The sequence below is a fragment of the Abramis brama genome, assembly GCF_963993115.1.
Source record: "Abramis brama genome assembly, chromosome: 16".
In the NCBI taxonomy this organism is placed as follows: domain Eukaryota; kingdom Metazoa; phylum Chordata; class Actinopteri; order Cypriniformes; family Leuciscidae; genus Abramis; species Abramis brama.
Genome location: NC_139978.1, coordinates 13,965,014 through 13,985,933, shown reverse-complemented (window position 1 = coordinate 13,985,933; position 20,920 = coordinate 13,965,014). Strand labels below are relative to the sequence as shown.

General features: G+C 40.2%; 2 protein-coding genes across 2 annotated transcripts in view; one reads left to right on the top strand and one right to left on the bottom strand.

Annotated features, from left to right (window-relative positions):
* Positions 1-5,599: 5,599 nt before the first annotated feature.
* On the top strand, positions 5,600-8,843 carry LOC311098378 (uncharacterized protein). The gene is made up of 8 exons (XM_084138551.1): positions 5,600-5,859; positions 6,105-6,721; positions 6,812-6,893; positions 7,121-7,307; positions 7,532-7,653; positions 7,864-8,092; positions 8,176-8,322; positions 8,491-8,843. Exons 2-8 carry the CDS (start codon positions 6,132-6,134, stop codon positions 8,748-8,750), a joined length of 1,617 nt encoding a protein of 538 aa, XP_083994677.1. The 5' UTR covers positions 5,600-5,859; positions 6,105-6,131; the 3' UTR covers positions 8,751-8,843.
* Positions 8,844-8,949: 106 nt separating this feature from the next.
* LOC311098384 (H-2 class II histocompatibility antigen, I-E alpha chain-like) overlaps positions 8,950-20,920 on the bottom strand; it is an 88,227-nt gene continuing 76,256 nt past the window's right edge. Inside the window, exons 2-6 of the mRNA XM_084138559.1 lie at positions 14,419-14,504; positions 13,376-13,621; positions 12,874-13,158; positions 9,453-12,526; positions 8,950-9,342 (exon numbers count right to left, since the gene is read on the bottom strand). Of these exons, the coding sequence (XP_083994685.1) occupies positions 12,405-12,526; positions 12,874-13,158; positions 13,376-13,621; positions 14,419-14,476 (711 nt within the window). The 5' untranslated portion in view covers positions 14,477-14,504 and the 3' untranslated portion in view covers positions 8,950-9,342; positions 9,453-12,404. The remainder of the gene's footprint in view (positions 9,343-9,452; positions 12,527-12,873; positions 13,159-13,375; positions 13,622-14,418; positions 14,505-20,920) is intronic.

The following is a 20,920-nucleotide window of genomic DNA, read 5'->3' as shown; positions in this document are numbered from 1 at the left end:
GGACATTTGCTGAAGTCTGTTTGTCGATTATTCCTGCACAGGAAGTAAGCTAGTTAAGGGAAGCAAGTTATTTAGAGTAAGAAACTCAGCCAGTTGTCGACTGAAGACACAGGAGCTAAAGTATAAAGGTATTGGGTGTCGATTGGAGACGCCCCAGATAAAGGTATTGGGTGTTGATTTGTAGACACCCCAGATAGTTAGGTTTAGGGAAAAATCTACCACAGTTATCACAGAACAACAGTGTCATATACACTCTGTTTGAGCCCTCTCCTATCGTCCTTCCAGGCAAGAAGGGGTAGAGGCTTACGCAGGGCGCTGGATGGGGTGCAGTAGCTGTGGCGCTTTGGTAGGGATTCCTATCAGTCGGTCACTACGTACGTTGAAGTGACCGACCAATAAGGGAACGTCTCGGTTAGTAACCCAGCTGATGCAAATGATTGCATGCCAATGTGTATTGGCTCGTTTTAGTTTCACTCGAAGTAGATTGGCCTCTCTAGCGAGATTCCTATCAGTCATCACAACGTACTTCTCCGTTCCCTCCCTCAGGGAACGAGGACTACCATATGTAACCGAGACGTTTCTGTGGTAAAAGCATGGTAAGTGTTGTGGTTACTGTGCATTTACAACAAATACCACTTTGGAACTAATTGTACTACTTTAAACCTGATATGAATATGATTAACTGATTGAAGGTCTAGGCCAGGGGTGTCAAACCGGTTCCACGGAGGGCCTAGTGTATGCAGGTTTTTGGTCTTTCCCTTCAATTAGTGCCCAATTAAGACCTAGACTACCAGGTGAGGGGAGATCTTAGCCAATTAGTGACCTACTCAATCAGTTTGGTTCAAGGTAAAAGAGAAAACCTGCATACACTAGGCCCTCCGTGGAACCGGTTTGACACCCCTGGTCTAGGCCTTTAGCACGTCACGTGACAGACAGTGTTTAATCACCCTGTTTTTAATTAGAAAGCAATGAAACGCAAAGCTTCCGTGGAGATGACAGATATAATGCAATGACTGAACATGAGGGAGCTAATCTGATTAATATCGACAAACAGAAAAGACATTATATAACAAACATTATTAGGACAGCGTATTTACGACTAGGCCTACTTACCAACATCTGGCACAAGTGAACTGATCCCAAATATCGCGATGTGTTCAGAATGAGACTTCTTCAGCACGATTTTCTTACTTTTAAAATTTTAATTCGCGTTGTTGACGCCACAGGTTTCCCTTTGAAAGCAATGGAGTTCCAAATTCGTCCATAGAGTGACACAAAGGGGCGCCTTTGGCGTCTTCATTGTGACTCCAGGGGTGCTTGACCATTCTTCAGTTTCTGACGCCTTTGGAGTGAGAATGGGTTGTTAATATTTGCTAACACTTTATTGTTATACTTTATGATCCCCCAACAGACATTTTTTAGATACTTGTGAGGGCAAAAGTGTCCTCACTTATATAGTGAAATATTGTATAAACTGTTTTACATTTTATGTGTCCTCACTAAAAAGGCCAATAAATGGTCCAGATGATGTTACTCTTTAAATCTAATGATGTGCACAGGTTTTTGTGAAGGTTAACTTTAGGGGTTGGGTTGGAGATATCATTCACCTGAAATAAAAAACAATGGAAGTCTATAAAATGTATATAATTTTAAATATAGGTTCTAAGGTCTGCGTGTGTGTGTGTGTCTAAGGATTTTTTGGGGTAGTATGTGTATTCTGGTTTTTCAAAACTATCATAATCACTGTCAGAGAGAAAGCCTTTTGGGCATCACTCTGTTATAAAGCACAGTAATGATTTGGGCAACCTGAGTTCAAAGTCCTCTTGTGATCTCATTCTATTCCCATTACACCCTTTCTCTCTTCCACTTCTCTGTCCAATAAAGGCAAAAATGGCAGAATTTTTTTAATAAAATACTATCATCATATTTTAGCAATTACAGGTAATTTGGCAAATAAACTTTAATAAGCATTAAAGACATATTAATGAATAGAATGTGAGTTAATGTTATATATGTATATACATATCATGTACTTCAGATCTCTAGCCTACCGCACCACAGGCTATCCAGCGTGCTCAGTTTGAGGGCTCGAAGTATCAGTACAGAGTCCTACCCTTCGAGTGCTCCATAGCCAGTTGGATCTTCAGGTCAACTGGGAGAGAGTTATCTCGCCCACGGGCTGAGTATCTCTTTTTCAGTATGGAGATGGACTCGGTCCAACATGCCTCTTCAAGAAGAGAGTGTGTCCGGTCGGTGCTATACAGAAGTGAGAAAGGGTCCCAGAACTTTCAGAGGCTCCTGGGGCATATGGCAGACGCAGCCGTATGGCTTCTTCCATATCAAGACCGCTTCAGCACTGGCTTCATGGTCGAGTCCCGAAGTGACCATAGTAGAGCGTCATGCCCTGTGTGACAACAGATCACCCCAGCCTGCCACCAAACCCTCAGCCCGTGATCAGACCTTTCATTTCTCCGAGCCAACCACTCCTAGAACGAGGTCCACTAACATCGACTGAGGGGCCATATACAAAGGGCATACTTTAACGGAGGCCTGGGCGACCTCCGACTGCATTGGCATTCATTGCCTCGAGTTGTTGCAGTTCACCTCACTTTGAGCCATCGCTGCTCAGCGAGCTGGTACGGGTCTGAAAAGACAGCATCGCGACCGTTGCGCTAAGCTTCCCTCACATGTCACAACTCGCCCGTCACCTCCTCCTTGGAGTCAGAAGCTTCTGAGGTCACTTCATTCTACTAAATCTAAGCTAAATCGTGCCACCGCCGAGCCTCACAACAGCCTATGGCCAGGGAGAGTGGAGACTCCATCCCCAGGCGGTCCAGCTGGGCAGGGACCACTTCTGGGCCACACAGTTACATCTGTTTGCCTCTCCGGATACGTTCCTCTGCCAGTTGTGTTATTTCTGTCCAAGCAAAAAAAAACCTTGGACAGACACTGGCTCTCAGCTGGCCCCAGGGCTCCGCAGAAATGCATTCCCCACTGAGCCTTCTAAAAAAAGCAGCTATGCGATTAATTGACGCTTGGTGCCCGCTCAAGTTCAGTGATTTTCATCACACTCAGGTGTTGAGCAGAGATGCTCCTGAAGCTCAGTGAATTCTTCACACTCAGGTATTGAGCAGAGATGCTCCTGAAGCTCAGTGATTTTCTTCACACCTAGTGTTGAGCAGTGCTCCTTGTGCACGCATGTTGCTTGCACGTACTGTGCTAGGTCAGGAGTGGAGCAGATCTTGATAGTTGCCCCTTATTGGCCCAACCAGACCTAGTTCCCCTCGACAGCCCTTCCTGACTTTCCCCTGAATACATTCTCAGGGACGGGGCATGATGGCACCCGCGTTCAGACCCCTGGAGAGATTCCAGGCCGGTCCGAAAAATGGACACAGAGGTTCAGGTGGCTACCGCAGGATTATGTGGTAGTCACCATCACTTCTGCGAGAGCACCCTCTAAGAGGAAGTGTTGCCAAGATGGGTTGGAGTGAGGGCTGTGTCCTCCACCCTCAAAATGATGTTGCCTCAATTTTTTCTTTGACGTACATCATGATGCAGTAGCTTGGGAAGCACATTCTTGTCGTCAGGTTCCTGAGGGAGCAAGAAAAGCCTTGCGCCCCTCTTTATCCTCTTGGGCCTTATCACTGGTGCTACTGCACTGCAGAGACCGCACCTGAGCCACTGCAAAAATTTTGTTTTTAAAGAAACAGTTCTCCTGCTCGCGTGGTCTCTACTAGAGGGTAGGGATTTGCTCGCTTTCGATCAACGAGTTGTGCCTGGAATTCGGGCCGGCTAACTCTCACGAGTTAAGACCCCGACCTGGATATGTGCCCAAGGTTCCTACGTATATCCAGTTTGTCACAGGGTAAGCCTGTGACTATGCACGGACTGAACACGCGCACACACACACACGCACATTTTGCACATACACCGGTGTCATGTTAACACAGTCTGTTTGCCGGCACTGACAATCATGTATACACGGACTTGTGTAGAATTTGATGCTATTGTATGTTTAAAGGTGTGTTGTGGTGTATTATGTCCTGTATGTTGGTATTACCTGGTTTACGTGAGTTATATGGGGAATCAGTGGCTGTAACATCAGCGCATATGATAACATATTATAATAGGATTGTTGTCTTATGTACAGAAATAAATCAGTTTACCATTATTATTTGGTTTATATGATTTATTAAAGGAGAAGTTCACTTTCTAAAAAACTTTTGCTGATAATTTACTCACCCCCATGTCATCCAAGATGTCCATGTCTTTCTTTCTTCAGTCGCAAAGAAATTAAGGTTTTTGATGAAAACATTCCAGGATTTCCCCCCATGTAATGGATTCTATTGGGACCCAAACGGTAGAAGGTCCAAATGACAGTTTCAGTGCAGCTTCAAAGGGCTTTAAACGATACCAGACGATGAATAAGGGTCTTATCTAGCGAAACGATCGGTCATTTCCAAAATAAATAAAAAAGTTTAAGTTTTATAAGCACAAACGCTCGCCTTGCTCTGTTCTGTGATGCACGTTGAAGACGTCACGTAATACGCAATTACGTTGAAAAGGTCAAGTTTGACGTAGGCGGAAGTACCGAGTCAGTGTTTACAAATGTGCGGTAGGAGTACCATATACACATATTCATATGTCTTTGTGTCAGTTTATCGTTTAAAATGCCCGTTTCGTGTGCGTATCCTGGGTGTTTTAATATTAAAAGGCCTAAAAGAACATTTTCGTCAGGACAGACATTTTTGACTTTTCATAGATTTCCTACACACAATCCTGAGCGATTGATACTGTGGTTGCTCACGCTGCACTTGGATATCAACACACCCGAACATGCTCTAATATGTAAGAGAGTGTGCAGTGATCATTTTTTCGAGGATGATTTCAAACCCTCCCAGCAAGGACAGCGCCGTTATCTGAAAGCGTCGGCTGTGCCCAATGCGTATTTACAGCAAACAGAGGTATGTAAGTTATGTGTTTTTTTTTTACTAGATGCATTGACGTTTTTTTCTCGTCAATGTGTTTCATAACGTGTGAATGTTTATCACTAATATCTTACTGTTACTGTAGACGTGTTAAAATGTTTTTTTTTCTTTACTCCTAAGTATCCATCTCGTGGAAATTTAGAGTGTCCAGCAACAGACAGTAGCGCTGAGCTGGAGGTCCAGGAAGCAGTAGGCCTAGAGTTTTTGGCTAATGTTCCACAGTCAACACCAGTAAAGCAACAGGACTCTGATCCAGGAACTACCACGAGACAGTTTGCAGATACTCAGTCTAAACTTCGTTTACTGCTCACAAGTCCTGAAAGTGTTAGAAACAGGAAAACACCCTCATCATCTGGAATATATTTTGCCCAACCTGCAATACACTCCAACCAGACTGTAAGTACCATAATTTGTTACCATTCTACAAAGTGAAATTATGGTAAATTATGCTTTTGTGTTAGTCATTGTGAAAAATATAATTTCTAAAAATTTACGTTTTTTTCTCGTCAATGTGTTTCCTAACATGTGAATGTTTATCAGTAATATCTTCCTGTTACTATAGACGTGTTAAAATGTTTTTTTCTTTACTCCTAAGTATCCATCTCGTGGAAATTTAGAGTGTCCAGCAACAGACAGTAGCGCTGAGCTGGAGGTCCAGGAAGCAGTAGGCCTAGAGTTTTTGGCTAATGTTCCACAGTCAACACCAGTAAAGCAACAGGACTCTGATCCAGGAACTACCACGAGACAGTTTGCAGATACTCAGTCTAAACTTCGTTTACTGCTCACAAGTCCTGAAAGTGTTAGAAACAGGAAAACACCCTCATCATCTGGAATATATTTTGCCCAACCTGCAATACACTCCAACCAGACTGTAAGTACCATAATTTGTTACCAGTTTACAAAGTGAAATCACGTTAAATTATGCTTTTGTGTTAGTCATTGGGAAAAATATAATTTAGTATATATTACATAAAATGTAGTATTTAATATTTTGCTAATGTTGTATCATTAAAAATGCACAGATATACTGTAATACATGTATTAAACATACTATTTACATTACAAATTTATATTCAGTTTTATTATAAACCAAATTTAATCCATTTAATTTCACAGCCCCCTGTGTATAATCAACCAGAACAGATGGAAGAGCAATTAGAAGAAAGTTTGGCGCTTGATGTTAGCCTGCTTTCCATAGAACCTCAATCGGACAAGAAAGACCTTAGTTTTCAGCCACTGAGTTCAACATCAACGTCTACCACAAACTCAGAAGAAGAGGAATGTGAACTACATTGGAAACAGAAAAAATGGATTGTCAACGAGCCCAATGTCATGGAGCTGTTCAAAAGATGTCAAGAATGTGGATCAGTAATAACAAACACCGCAAAAGCAACAGTGGGAAGTGTTCTCCGTGTTCACTGGGAATGCGAAAAAAAACACAAAGGAAAGTGGAGTTCATGCAGTGATGTTAGGGGAATGGCAGCTAATAATCTTCTTGTTTCTGCATGCACACTATTCACTGGGGCAACATATACAGACATCGCTGATTGGGCCACTTTGCTCAACCTTCAAATACCCCATAAAACCACTTACTTTGACATTCAGTCTTCATACCTTACTCCAGTCATTGATGAAGAATATAAAGAACAACAGAAAGAAGTAATGAATGACTTACATTTACAATCTGAACTCTGTAATCCAGTTCATTTGTCCGGAGATGGGAGGTCAGACAGGCAAGTAAATATAGTAATTTTTTTTTTTTTTTTTGACAATTTTAGGAAATTTTAACACACTTAAATGTTTTGTACTTGTTGTTCTTTTAGCCCTGGATTTTCGGCCAAATACAACACGTACAGTTTCATGGATGACACAACAGACAAGATTGTTCACTTTGAATTGGTGCAGGTCAGTTTACATGACATAATTCTACATCCCGTATGTTATTAATTTTAAGTAACTGTAGTGGGTGTTCAGTAGTTTAAAGTTAAGTACAGTAACATTACTTGCAGTTTTTGCAATGTTATGATTAAAATAAAATGGTTTTAAAAGTAACAAAATTATATGTTGTTTGTTTTGAACATCAATGAAAATACACACATTCCTTGTTTATCTAGCATGGTATTGTATTTCAGGTTACAGAAGCGTCCAGTTCTGTGGCCATGGAGCCAGTAGGATTCAAGAGGGCTGTGAACACAATACAAGAACAAGGAATCAAAATCGATGTGCTGACCACAGACAGATCGCCATCTATTAGAAAGATTATGCGTGTAGAATATCCCAACATTCACCACGAATTTGATATTTGGCATGTAGTCAAAGGTAACTGTCTCACAAGAGACTGAGAAAGAGAAGTTAATTATGAATTATCCAAAAGGCAACACAGCCTAAAGCTTATTTATTCCTATGTAGGAATATACAATGTGTTGTTTTCATGCATTTAAAAAAATTGCTACAATAAAACGTGAAGTACTAGATTAACCTTGGTATGCACTATATTGTCAATCCTTTTAAATTATTTTATAATTAAATTTTTATTTTTTAAGGACTTTCCAAAAAGTTGTGCTCCATGTCAAGATGCAAGGACAATCGAGAGCTGCAGCCATGGACACGAAGTATTTGCAACCATTTATGGTATTGCTCTGCAAATTGTGGAGGCGACCCTGACGTAAGTTCTGTAATGTTTTAATATTAAGTTTAATTTCTTTATACACACTCACAAAATTTACTTTGTTCTTCAGAGAAAGCAAATTTTTTGTTTTTGTTTTTTTTAAGTTTTTAAATATTGGGGTTGCTGGACCATAAACATCTATTTTTCTCGGTTTATAATTTATACATTTGTATAATAATTACTTTGAGTATTCATGTATTTATACAGGAACTGATCGAGAATTGGAAGTCCATACTTTATCACATTACAGGTGTGCACAGTTGGTTTGAAGAAGGAAAGCAGAAAAAATGTGTCCACAATGATCTCAGTCCAGAACAGCAACGTAGAAAAAAATGGCTTGAAAAAGACTCGCGTGCCTTCCACACACTGCAGAGTCTTGTTCTGGACAAAGGACTTCAAAAGGATTTGAGGCAAATGGCTCTTTTCAAACACACTGGTAAGTTATTTATATACACATAGTAATGTACATACACATGTACATGTAGGTACACCGTATACAAATTTTTCTTTTATCTTTAGGACAACTGGAGGTGTTTCATTCTGTCCTACTGAAATACTGCCCAAAGAACCTGCATTTTCATTATGCGTCCATGGTTGCACGAACACAACTCGCTATCCTTGACCATAATGAAAATGTAGGTCGTCAGCAAGCAACAACCACTACTGGTAAGTTGAAAACAACATATTGTGTGTAACTACTAAAGATTTTTCAATATGTTGTGTGATGACAATAGTTCAAGTTGAGAATCAAATGTGAACATTCTATAATAGTAATGTATTTAATACAAACCGTGTAATTTATTGTAAAGTTTCATCAATTTTCTTTTACTATAGGTGTATCTCGGTACAAAGTGGTTTTCCCCAAACATACCAAAGAATGGGTAGCCAAAACGATTTTTACACAAACCACTCAAAAATTCAGAGAGTCTCTGGTTGACAAAGTTGTACAGCGGCGGCTGGACACCAACGTTGTTTACAAGGAAAGTTCTTGGCATTTGACTCATCATCACCCATTGCCACAGAACATAGCCCTAACACCAAGGCCTGAAAAGCAAGAAGTAATTGCAAAGCGTTTATCACGATTTGGACACTGATTTACTTTAAAAATGTTGAAGTCTTTTATAGTTTTTATATATATATAGTTTTTCTGATTTTTTTCTTCTTGAGGTAAAAACAGAAAACACAGTTGGTGAAACAAACAAAATATTTATGGTGTTAGTGTGAAATATATGGTCCTTACTGATGGTACCCCAACATCAGTTGTAATTAAACATCAACGAATGTTCTTCTCTAATTTGTTTTATTCTTCCAAAATAAACATTTGTGTGAGACATCAATAAGTCTGTAGTGTTGATGTATATACAACAACAAATAACATTGACTATGAAAAAAAAAAAAAGAAGCAATTACAGTAACAAAAATACTAACCAAGCCACAAAAAAATTTAAATGTATATAAAAAATGTAACATTGTAATTCAAATTGTATTTCAAATTATTATTCCTACAAAAGACCAAAAGCCTCTTCTGCTTCTCTGAAGCCTACATACTGTCCTGATGGAGAAGGGTATGACAGTCTGATGGCACTGACAACACAGGATGGAAGAACCCTCCTGTTGCGTCTTCCCAATCTCTCCCCTTTCAGCATCCATTCCAGAACTATTCGGTATGCCACCAGCCTATATTGACTGTAAAATAAAAGAAATGTGTGCAGTCAATCACTTTTAAATATTTTACGTTAAAATATGAAAATGATAACATATGTATATGTAATAATCATACTACGCGCGATACTTACTCAACTGTTAGGGTGCCACCAGGTCCTTGGGGCCTCGGACGGCGTCTCCAGTTAATTTTGGGCAAACTAAAAAACACCTCTAACACGCTGTTGCTCAGTAACGGTGGAAATCCATTTTGTTGGGTAATGCAGCGAGATGTAAACATGGTCTCACCAGCTGACTCGATGATTGATTCTAATGGCGGGATTGCAATGGTCCAGTCGTGGCAGCATTGAGATTCTTCCTCTGTTGGCAATGGTTGGCATTTGCCACATGTGCACCACCACGTCTCGTTAGATCTTTGTCTGCCTGATGCTTGAGAGGTGTGTGTCGCCGCAGCAGTCTCGTCCATCTGCCTAATTTCTTCCTCTGTGTATTCCGGTTCAAAAAGGTAGGGCAGGGCGAAAAACTCCATCTCATCTTCTCCTCTAAGTTCAAAATCGTCCGACATCGTTGTTTTACCTTTTAACTTCCTTTTTTGGTAAACGGTGTTTAACTTTCTTTGCACGTTCAACTTGTAAACACTGACTCGGTACTTCCGCCTACGTCAAGCTTGACCTTTTCAACGTAATTGCGTATTACGTGACGTATTCAACGTGCATCACAGAACAGAGCAAGGCGAGCGTTTGTGCTTATAAAACTTAAACTTTTTTATTTATTTTGGAAATGACCGATCGTTTCGCTAGATAAGACCCTTATTCATCGTCTGGTATCGTTTAAAGCCCTTTGAAGCTGCACTGAAACTGTCATTTGGACCTTCTACCGTTTGGGTCCCAATAGAATCCATTACATGGGGGGAAATCCTGGAATGTTTTCATCAAAAACCTTAATTTCTTTGCGACTGAAGAAAGAAAGACATGGACATCTTGGATGACATGGGGGTGAGTAAATTATCAGCAAAAGTTTTTTAGAAAGTGAACTTCTCCTTTAAGTAAAGTGTTAAGAGTGATACAAATATACTTACCACATTTGACGAGTCATTTGCCAAACCTGTTCCGTTAAAAATCTGGTCTATTTATACATGGTGTTCGCGCCATCTTGGTAGCGCGTCCGGGTGTGTGACGTCACCGGAGGTTCCATCCATCATAGCTGTACAAAAGAAATGTTTGAGTTATTTGTTTTATTATTTGTGTGTGTATATAATGTGTGTGTTATGTGTGTATCTGCAGATATGAGTTGTTGTATTTATTATTGTTATTATTATATGTATATGTGATTTATGTGAAACATAATTACCTTTTCAAATGGTATGTCCCGGACCAGGGGAGGAGTTAGGCCATTATAAAAGGCTCCAGAAATTTAGTAGGGGGATGGGAAGTGCTGTTTCTGTCGTGCGGCTGCACGTACAGGTCAGAGTTTGTCTTGTTATTATAATTTATTTTGATCATGTGTTTGGTCCAGTTTGTATTTGATTGCATTTAAGTTTTGTTTTGTTTTTGTGTTTTTTTTCTCTCTACAATTATTGAGTAACTCATCGTGGCAAATAAAATACACTCCTGAACTTGACCAATGGCTTCCTCTGTCACTTTGGGCCTCCATCCGCTACTGCTATCTTAACACAGTTCATATGTACATTACGCTCGGCTCCTCAGCGAAAAAGCAGCTGGTGTGTGCGTCCACTTCCGTGTTTATACCCGCACTGCGGAGTGGAGAGTGTAATCACGCACGCCAATGTTGAATTGGCTTGATTAAATAGTAGTATGAAGAAGACAGGCTCCCTAAGCGTGATCCCCATTCAGTCGATGTCGACTACGTCCTCCGTTCCCTCCTTCAGGGACTAGTAATGACTCAAGTGTTACTACATAGTTCTATCGGAATTACTATCTAAAACTTCACCAAAAACCTCAAAAGCTTAAATGACTTCAGTAAATAGTTATTTACCATGATCTTCACTTTATAATACAGATTCAAATAAATAGTAATTCCCATAGAAGTATGCAGTAACACTTGAGTCATTACTAGTTAGTTACCATGATTCTTAGAGTAGTTACTAATGAAAAGCTAATCCTAAGGTGTAGAATCTTCTAATCATTCACAAGATATTCACACACACACACACACACACGTGTATATGTATATATGAGCTAGCTAATTATTGCTATATGACAGCATAGGCTAATTATTGACAGCTTTCTCAAATCATAAGTCTGCTATGCTATTACATATTGATAATGTAAATAAAAATAGTAGTTATTGAATAGTTAATAGTGAACTAACACTTTCATCTGTGTGCTATTACTTCCTAATTAGTTAATCAGAGTTTCTTGTTAGTTAATAGTAGTTACTAGATTGTTAATATTGTGTTACTCATTTGTTCCTGTGTAGTTATTCATTAACGAAGGAATCTTATTCTAAAGTGTTACCTGTTATTCTAATGAATATAGCCAGTGTGGTGTAGGTGTAATGGTATTCCTGAATGTCTTGACTCAAATATTTTGACTCAATTAACATATAGTCTACCCTATTGATCAAACAGCAAAGATTTTGACCCTCAGGGTGTCCACAATACGTAATACTTGTTTGGGTGAATTTCACCCCCAACAGTCAAAGGAAAATACAATCAGCAACAGTTTACCCCCAACAGACTGGAAGGAGCCAGATACCCAGGATTAAAAAAAAAATCATAAAATTGATCTGGGGTGAGATATAACCGCCGTAAAACATATTTGACAACCACTGACCAGTCAGTTTGGCACTGTAAATCAGAGACACTGTTTTCTTGACACATGGATTACCTGCCAATCATGAGTCATCAAATGGGGGTCATAAATCAAACATAAAGTATATGTTAAGACTACTTAGGACCCCAGTCAAATTTGAACATTATTTGTCATGTTCAATGGTGCACAAAAGTATTGTTTTTTAGTACCAAAATGCTTCATTTTCAGAACTTTCATTGGAGAAAGTAAATTAGAAGTACAAAAAAAATCGTAATTACAAAATAAGAATGTGTTCATTTTATATCAGAGCTGTCAGTTGCAGTTGTTTCCTTTAATGAGGAAGAAAGTTCCAGCAGCGACTCCCAGCAGTCCCAGAGTCAGACCCACTCCACAGAACACTGCTGGACCAACACTGGGGAGAGCAACGTCCACTTCTGAAACACACAAGCACATGATGACGCATATTCCACAGAATGTAAAAGCACAAATTTCATGTTTACAGTAAAGTGACATTTTTAGAGTTTTACTTTTTACACTTTCATCCTAATTTTTCCTAGATATGGCCAATTTTTATGAAACTTTGTTTATGATTAATGTCTACAAAATCTTTCTAATAAACTTCTCAAGAAGTATTTTTTTTAGGATATGTCATGCTTGCCCTAAATTGTTTAAGATGATGTCTGTTGTAAAATATCAGTTGATCTAATAAAAAAAAGAATTAGGGAACAATTAGAATTAATAAAAATCGTATATCCACTGAATCTATGAAGCAGTGCCTCACCCCATGTTTTGGTCTGAGGTTGGCCTGGAATGGATTTGTGGTTCACAGTGCAGCTGTAAATGTCTCCCTCTTCAGGCGTGAACTTCAGAGTGGAGAAGATGTTGAAGGTGCCGTCATTTTTTCTGCGGTACTGGCTTGTACTCGTGTCTTCTGTCACAATCTGATTGTTTTTAGTCCATGACACATTGACAGGTGGAGGGAAAAATCCAGTCACATGACAGATGAGGGTGTTCGCAACATCCTGCACCACAACAGCTTTTGAATAGATGGAAGTATCTGGGATGTCTGTGAAAACACAAAAATAGAGGCTGATTTGTAGTTGGGACCTCTGTGTGCATTTTATCTTGGACCACAATAAATAAAAAAATCTTGATTATATTGGTTGTAATTTCAGCATCTGATTTCTTTGCACATCTCCAAAAAAGTAAACTTCAGATTATTATATAGATTTTGTATCCATCATGAAAAAATATTATAATTGTATGCAATGTGGATGTCTTACCTAGTTGTTCATCCGGGAAGTTGAAATTTCTAATGTCTGTGCCTAAGTTTTTTTTGCAGACCTCCATTTGACTAACACCAGTCTCATACAATCCAGGAAAGCTGAAAGGATCTGCAAAGTCAGGTGCTGTCCCTACTCCTCCTTTTCTAATGAAGTCTGAATGGAACAGTTCCTCTCCATCAAATTCAATCAAATATTCTTTCTCTGTATCAGAACATCCAGCAAATTCAACATCCCTGTGCTCAACTGAAACAGATAAAGTGTCATGTTAGACAGAATGGATTAACAGTATGGATGAATAACAAAGGATGAACTTTATCTGATGTGCAATCAGTACAGTGATAGTATTTAGAAACAAACAATTTAAAACAACAATGTTTCTCAACCCTAAAAAAGTGCTTTTGAATAGATAATATATTATACTGAAGGATCTAAGGAGTAGCAACCTTTGTGAATAGTTTCAAGAGAGCCTTCTTTTTTTAAAATATCCATTCATTTCATTGCCATTTAATTATTCCATTTAATTATATATATATCATTTATTATACGTTTTTACTAATTTCACTGATTCATTCATTGATCATTCATTTTATATTATTTTCAATTACTGTTTAATCGTATGTTGTGTACTGTGTTGTCTTCACAAACAAGTCAGAGAGAGAATGTCTCAATTTCAATGCTTTAATGCCACATGATGTTGTGAAGCATTTTTCATTGCTTTGGTATAATAACACTTGAATTTGAGCTGGTCAGACAATGTTTGACTGAACATTGAACAGACACAACTAAAATTTGTTAGTCTTATGCTTTAGGATCCACTGGCTTCCTCCGCATGCCTCTTAGGCTGATAGAAGGCTGTTGTTTAGATATCAGACAAAATAAAGTTAAGCTAATTTTGGGTATCAGACAATACTCTGCTGACAGGTTTTGGGTACCAGACAAACATCTTTTTGGGATTTTAATTTTCCTCATGATCATACTTGCTTATCTATACATTAACTTTATAAATAAGCAGATATCATTTTATAAAAAAAAATTCTGACCTTGAGTCTCAGTTCTCACAATAACAGTGAGCATAAGCAGGACACCATACATCTCCATTGTTCATTCAGAAGTGAGTAGAGCAAACGGCATATCAAACAGTCCTGGAGTGAATAACAGGTAGAGCTGCTGATCCCTGGTCATGTAGAAGCCTCCCAATCACAGCATCCAATCAGAAACTGAGCCCTACTCTGACATCACTGTATCTAGTTAAAATTATGTTCTATTTCAGACTTGTTTGTTTGGTTGTTAAGAAGTATGTTCATTTACTCCATCTGTATTGTATTCTGCTTTCCGTTTTGATATTTGTATTTCAAAAATCTATGAATAATATTTATTTACATGTATACAACTATTTTCATGCATTTATGTGAATGTGTGTGTGCGCACGTTGATTTATGTGAATGTGTGTGTGTGTGTGTGTGTGTGTGTGTGTGTGTGTGTGTGTGTGTATAATTATTTTTAGAAACAATGTTCCATTATTTATTCATAATATTATTCACAATGCTGAAAATGTTAATTATTTGTAAATGTTTATTCTAAACCTATGTCTTTATACTTTTATATTTTTTATGCTTTTCTTTAATGCAATCCTTGATCCTTGATTTTTTAAACTTCTACATCAACTGAACACTGTTAGAAGTTGTAAATGTTGCTAAAGCGGAAAACCTCACTAAAGCAAATACTGGAATCCAATCCAGCCAGCCCTGGAGATCTCTTCAAGAACCAAATAATATTTTTGTAATGACCACTAAACTGATTTTGGCAACCAATCTGCAATCTGCAATCTACTCACATAATAATTTAAGTTAAAAACAATGGCATCTTACTACAAAAAATAACCTTAAAAATAAAAATAAAATTAACTCTAAAAATAGAGTAACCTTATCATTTTGCACATTGTAAAATGTGAACCTTTGATACTGTAAGTTTCAAACTATCTCTGAATGTCTTGATTTTGTTCTGTTTTGGGAAATATAGCATTGAGAAACGTTAAATGAAAATGGTTTAAATAAAAAAAAAAAAAAAAAAAAAAAAGTTGTGAGATGTGACAGTACTCATTGAAACATTTGTTTTCACTGATAAAGAAAGATGTATTTTAGATTGGCACTGGTTAAGTTTAGACCGGGTATTAATGTAATGAAGGTCCACTGAAGGCAAGCTTGGAGATCCCAAAGGCAGTTTATTCAAATAATCCAAAACAAAGGCATGGCACTCCAAACTTTAGCATAATCACAAACATGACCTTACCAACAGTAGTTACATGGACAATACTTGACCAAAGATGCATGGTAAACATGAGGGCTTAAGGGTAACTAAACCCTAAACCAACTTTTTTTAGTTAATGATCTGTAAGAATGGGGTTTTATTAGTGCTGTTCATTGATTCAAGTAACTTTTTTGACATTTGGGTATAAAGTGTTTTAATTCTACAATATATGGTGTAAAATCATCTGAGTGCTGCCCTCTTCAGGTTGAAGATACACACAGCTTCTTCTCCACACAGCTCGTTCTGAAAAGCGACGCAGTGCAAACACTGCTCCTCCTGCATGGACTCCACCACCGCAGCGGCGTCTTGATGTGAGTGATCATATTTTAATCACAATTTATGGTTTGGCTAAAGTTAATCCTCTGGGGTCGACAAACGCGCCGGCGCATTTTGCTGGATTTTTTCACATAGCGGCAAAATATGAATATACCTACAGAGAGCGTGCGCTATAGAGCTGGTAAGTCCCGCCCATCCGTAAAACCCCACTGCTCTAGGTTGAAAAATCGTCAATGCAAGTGAATGTGAGAAAATAATACAAATAAAAGAAAAGGTTGAAAATAAAGGTTGAGAAACTAGGAGAATCCTGTTTCTCCTCTCTGGGTGATATCTCTTTAAGATATCTCAAGAAACCAGGTGCTATACCCCCTGGGGTAAATGGATTGGCCCAAACAACTCTAAACAATATTTGTATAACCCTTTTTGTTCTGGTTGTGGTATTTAAGGTGAGGTGTCAGAGCAGTCTTTGGGACCCTTTACCAGGAGACTCCCCCATACAGTGATGTTTCAGTGTTTTCCCATTGGAAAACACTCACACATCACTGTGTGTCTCTGTCAGGAATACATTTCTTACTTTTAGAGTCATCTTTGAGTAAATGATGTCATGTATTTATTATTTCTGAATTGGCTTTTAATCATTTACTTCTGTAATTGGCATGATACATTTTTACCTGACAAATAAATGTTACATCTTGATTTATTCTGAAGTTTTCTGAAATCATTATTTTAGTAGATTATGAGGAGGCTGGTGCTACCGCAGCTCTGTGTCCAGGATAGGTCAAACTAAAGGGCATATGAACGGGGCATTAGGCACGTCATCTGAAGACCTTTTGATTTCTGTCTATCACTGACTTGGCAAGTTGTACGGAAGTGGCTAAATAAACTACACTTTTTTGTATGAGTGAGCAGTTAGGCAACCGACTTAAGAGGTATTAGCAAACCCTGCACCCTCTGACCAAGATCGGCGAGGCTGTGTCCGTGAGATCCACATAAACCCGGGACGTGTGACTCTGTGCGGCATCGGGTCCGTTAGTGAATTAATAATTGAAATTATGAGATGCCCAGAATAAACAAAGATCTAAATTAATTCATAATCAATATTTAATGATTATTTTCTAACCAGAAACACAATCTAAATTTGATTATCATTTGAAATTGGAGTCAGATTACACATAGAGCTAAAGTAATACTAAAACTAAATTCCAATAAATTAAGTGAACTTCACTGGAGCGCTGAAAAGACATACGTGCATTATACCTTCGCCAGGCCGTTGGATTCCGTCGGATTCCGTCGTTGGGCCAATGGATGGTCCTTGCACCAACATGAATCAAGCACAAGGAATTGTAAAAGAGGCTTTTTTTTTTAGCTCAACAGCCCCTTTTAACTTTATGCATTCATTAACTGTCTAACATCTGTCTATGTGCTTGTATAAGGTTCCCATATGAAAAAAACCCTGCATGGTTCATATACAGCAACCATATATCTTCCTTACTTAAATCGGCCAGAATTACCTTCTGTGCTTTATGTAAGCCCAATACATGTCCTATACAAAATCAGACCGATTATGGCCACTTTCATACTAAATAGCACACATACAACTTGTAGGGGATTTCTGTGTTATATATGAGTACTGTAAAAAGTTTTACATGACAAAAGTATACAATTGTGTATGGTAGGGTAGGCTATTAGTAGAAAATAACTGAGATTTATATACAAATAATTTAAAGTTCTTATATTGAATCATATGCTAGTCAAATCAAAGTCATATAGGATTTATACACATTTTGCATCATTTGTTTATATGTGTTTCAGACAGCTTTCATGTTTTGATGACCAACATCACTTATGCAGTTGGCAAATTTGGAAATTGCACAGTGCAGAAGCTGATTTGTGTTATGATCCAGCTGGGGATCAAACTCAGATCTCCGGTGTGTGTGTCCTTGATGTTAACCACTCCACCACTGGATGAGGTTGAACCCAACTGCAGAGGTAGGCTACTGTCAAAATATCACCGACCTTTATGAGGACTCTTCATTTTCCTACAGGATTTGAAAGAGCAGTTGACTGTAATGACATTGTGAGATTGTGTATTTACATCAATTGTGAACTGTCTGGGCCTGTTGTTTGTGAACAAATCATAACATATTATTGCAAATGAACAAAGTTGAGTCAAATCTAGAACAGTGATTAAAATGTTGAAAATTGGCTGGGATATATTTTTGTATATGTGACGAACTATGGTGGTGATATCCATAAGAATCACTTCGATATTTTGGAAAGTTTTATGTTTGTAGGTTCAGAATAGAACTGTTGTATACTAAACTTAGTACTGTGATAAAGTTTAGAGAAATTATCATAAATGAAAATGAAATCTGGTAATGCAGGATTTAAAATGAAAACGTACTCGGTTACCAATGTAACCTCGGTTCTCTCTAGAAGAGGGAACGAGTATTGCGTAAGTTGCTTACGCATCGGGAAAGTCTTCTTTCTTCGAGATCTGAAGCCAAAAATTATCCTTAATTTTGTATTCATTGTCAACGCAGTGCGGCAGCCGGCAGACCTAGGCAGGCTGTATAAGCGTGCTCATTGGCTGCTCGGCGGCAACTGCTTAAGCCTATCAGTGCCTCTGATACGCGGCCTCCAATGAGGGCGCTTCGCGCCCTCCACACCCTTCTAACCGTCAGAATGGGTGTGGCCAGCGTGTATATAACCAGCGCTCACAGGCTAAATATCTGGTTTTCGCAGTCTGAAGCGCAAAAGCTCGTGGCGCGACACGGCAGGTTACGCAATACTCGTTCCCTCTTCTAGAGAGAACCGAGGTTACATTGGTAACCGAGTACGTTCTCTTATGAGAGGTTCTCTCGTATTGCGTAAGTTGCTTACGCATCGGGAACCCTTTGTCAACGCCGTGTGCGCCGAGCATCCAGCCCATGAATCCCAGGGAGACCGGGGAAAACATACTGCTGGAATATGTGGCCGGTCGGAGAGACGGGCCAGCACAGCACAAAGCACTTCACTCAGTCTATAAAATAGAGCGGCGCAGCCGGTCTATAAGCATATAGTAGTGCAAAACAGTAGGGCCGGCAGAGCGAGGCCACACAGTACATAAGCACTCATTAGGGTAAGAAAAGAGCGACATAGTCGGTCTTTCATGAAGAGAATAAACCCCCGCGCTACATAGTGGAATACGGGCGGCCAGCAGCGCGGGCCAGCACCGGTAAAACAGCGCGTAGAGGGGAATGAGAAACAGAGCAGCCCAGCCGGTCTGAGTATAAAAACACTTCACCCTAAGTATATACCAGAAGTATCGTTAGCATGTGAACGTAGTCTGCACATGAGAGACTGGGCAGAGCATACATGTCACTTATACTGACAATAATTTTGCCTTTAAGGCGGGAACTTCCAGGTTATAAAACCTCACGAATGTTGATGGGGAGGGCCCAGCCCCAGCCCGCTGCCATACAAATATCGTGGATAGAAATTCCGCTGGACCAGGCCCACGACGAGGCCATGCCTCTAGTAGAGTGGGCTCTGATACCCAGAGGGCACTGCAGGTGTTTGGAGGCATAAGCTGCTGCAATCGCGTCCACTATCCACCTGGACAGGCTCTGTTTCGAGGTGGCGAGACCCTTGGTGCGTCCGCCGAAGGAAACAAAGAGCTGCTCTGAACGCCTGAAAGCGGCAGAGCATGTGATGTAAACTCTCAGCACCCGGACAGGGCATAGGAGGTTATCACTGTCCCCATTGTCGGATGCTGGCAGAGCCGAAAGGGAAATGACTTGTGCCCTAAAAGGGGTTCCAATCGCTTTGGGGATGTAACCGTGTCTCGGTCTGAGAATGACTTTCGAGTCGTTCGGTCCGAACTCAAGACATGCAGGGCTAACAGATAGCGCGTGCAAATCCCCCACACGTTTAACTGAAGACAAGGAAGAAAAACGGTTTTAAGCGACAGGTACTTTAAATCCACGGATTCGAGCGGTTCAAAGGGAAAAGCCTTCAGGGCCCCCAGGACCAAGGACAGATCCCAAAAAGGAACCGAGGGGGGCCGCAGGGGGTTCATCCGTCTAGCTCCTCTGAGGAAGCGGATAATAAGCTTATTCCTTCCTATTGCCCGGCCGCGCGTCGTCTCCACGAACGCTGCCATAGCCACCACATATACTTTGAGCGTGGAAGGGGACCTGCCCTTTTCCAACAGCTCTTGTAGGAAGGAGAGCACCCGCGGGACCCTGCATGCGCGTGGATCCAAGCTTTTAGTAGCGCACCATTTGGAAAACACCGACCATTTAGACGCGTAGAGCCGTCTCGTAGAGGGGTCTCTAGACTGTGTGATCGTGTTCACGACCCCTTCTGACAGGTCAACGGGTATCCGTTGATCACCCATGCATGCAGAGACCAACGCTCTGGATGGGGATGCCAGATCGATCCACCGGCTTGGGAGAGGAGATCCTTTCTCACCGGGATCGGCCATGGGGATGAGTGCGACAGCGTCACTAGCTCTGGGTACCAAGTTTGGTTCTCCCAGCGCGGGGCTATCAGAAGCACTGAGTGGTGCGTTTCTCTGATCCTCGAAATGACCTGTGGCAACAGGGAGATCGGAGGAAAAGCATACAGCGGGAGGCTGGGCCATGTCTGGGACAGCGCATCCTCGCTTTTCGAGTAATATTTCGGGCAGTGAGCGTTGTCTTTCGAACGCAAAGAGGTCAATCTCCGCTCTGCCGAATAGGCGCCAGAGAAACTGGACTGTCTGGGGGTGCAGGGACCATTCTCCCGGGGGAATGTTGTCCCTGGACAGTCTGTCTGGACCGACATTCAGGTGGCCCGGCACGTGCGCGGCTCTCAGCGAGCGCAGCGAGCGGTAAGCCCACACGAGAAGGCGTTCTGTCAGCTTGCACAGATTCCTGGATCTGACACCGCCCTGTCGGTTCACATAGGATACCACGGACATGTTGTCCGAGCGGA

What these genes read in the sequence shown, in the direction of transcription:
- LOC311098378 (XM_084138551.1), top strand. Translation starts at nt 6,132, where the DNA reads ATGGAAGAGCAATTAGAAGAAAGTTTGGCGCTTGATGTTAGCCTGCTT. An exon ending in TTCACTTTGAATTGGTGCAG is followed by an intron (nt 6,894 to 7,120) that starts GTCAGTTTACAT and finishes ATTGTATTTCAG; the next exon opens with GTTACAGAAGCGTCCAGTTC. An exon ending in GGCTCTTTTCAAACACACTG is followed by an intron (nt 8,093 to 8,175) that starts GTAAGTTATTTA and finishes TTTTATCTTTAG; the next exon opens with GACAACTGGAGGTGTTTCAT.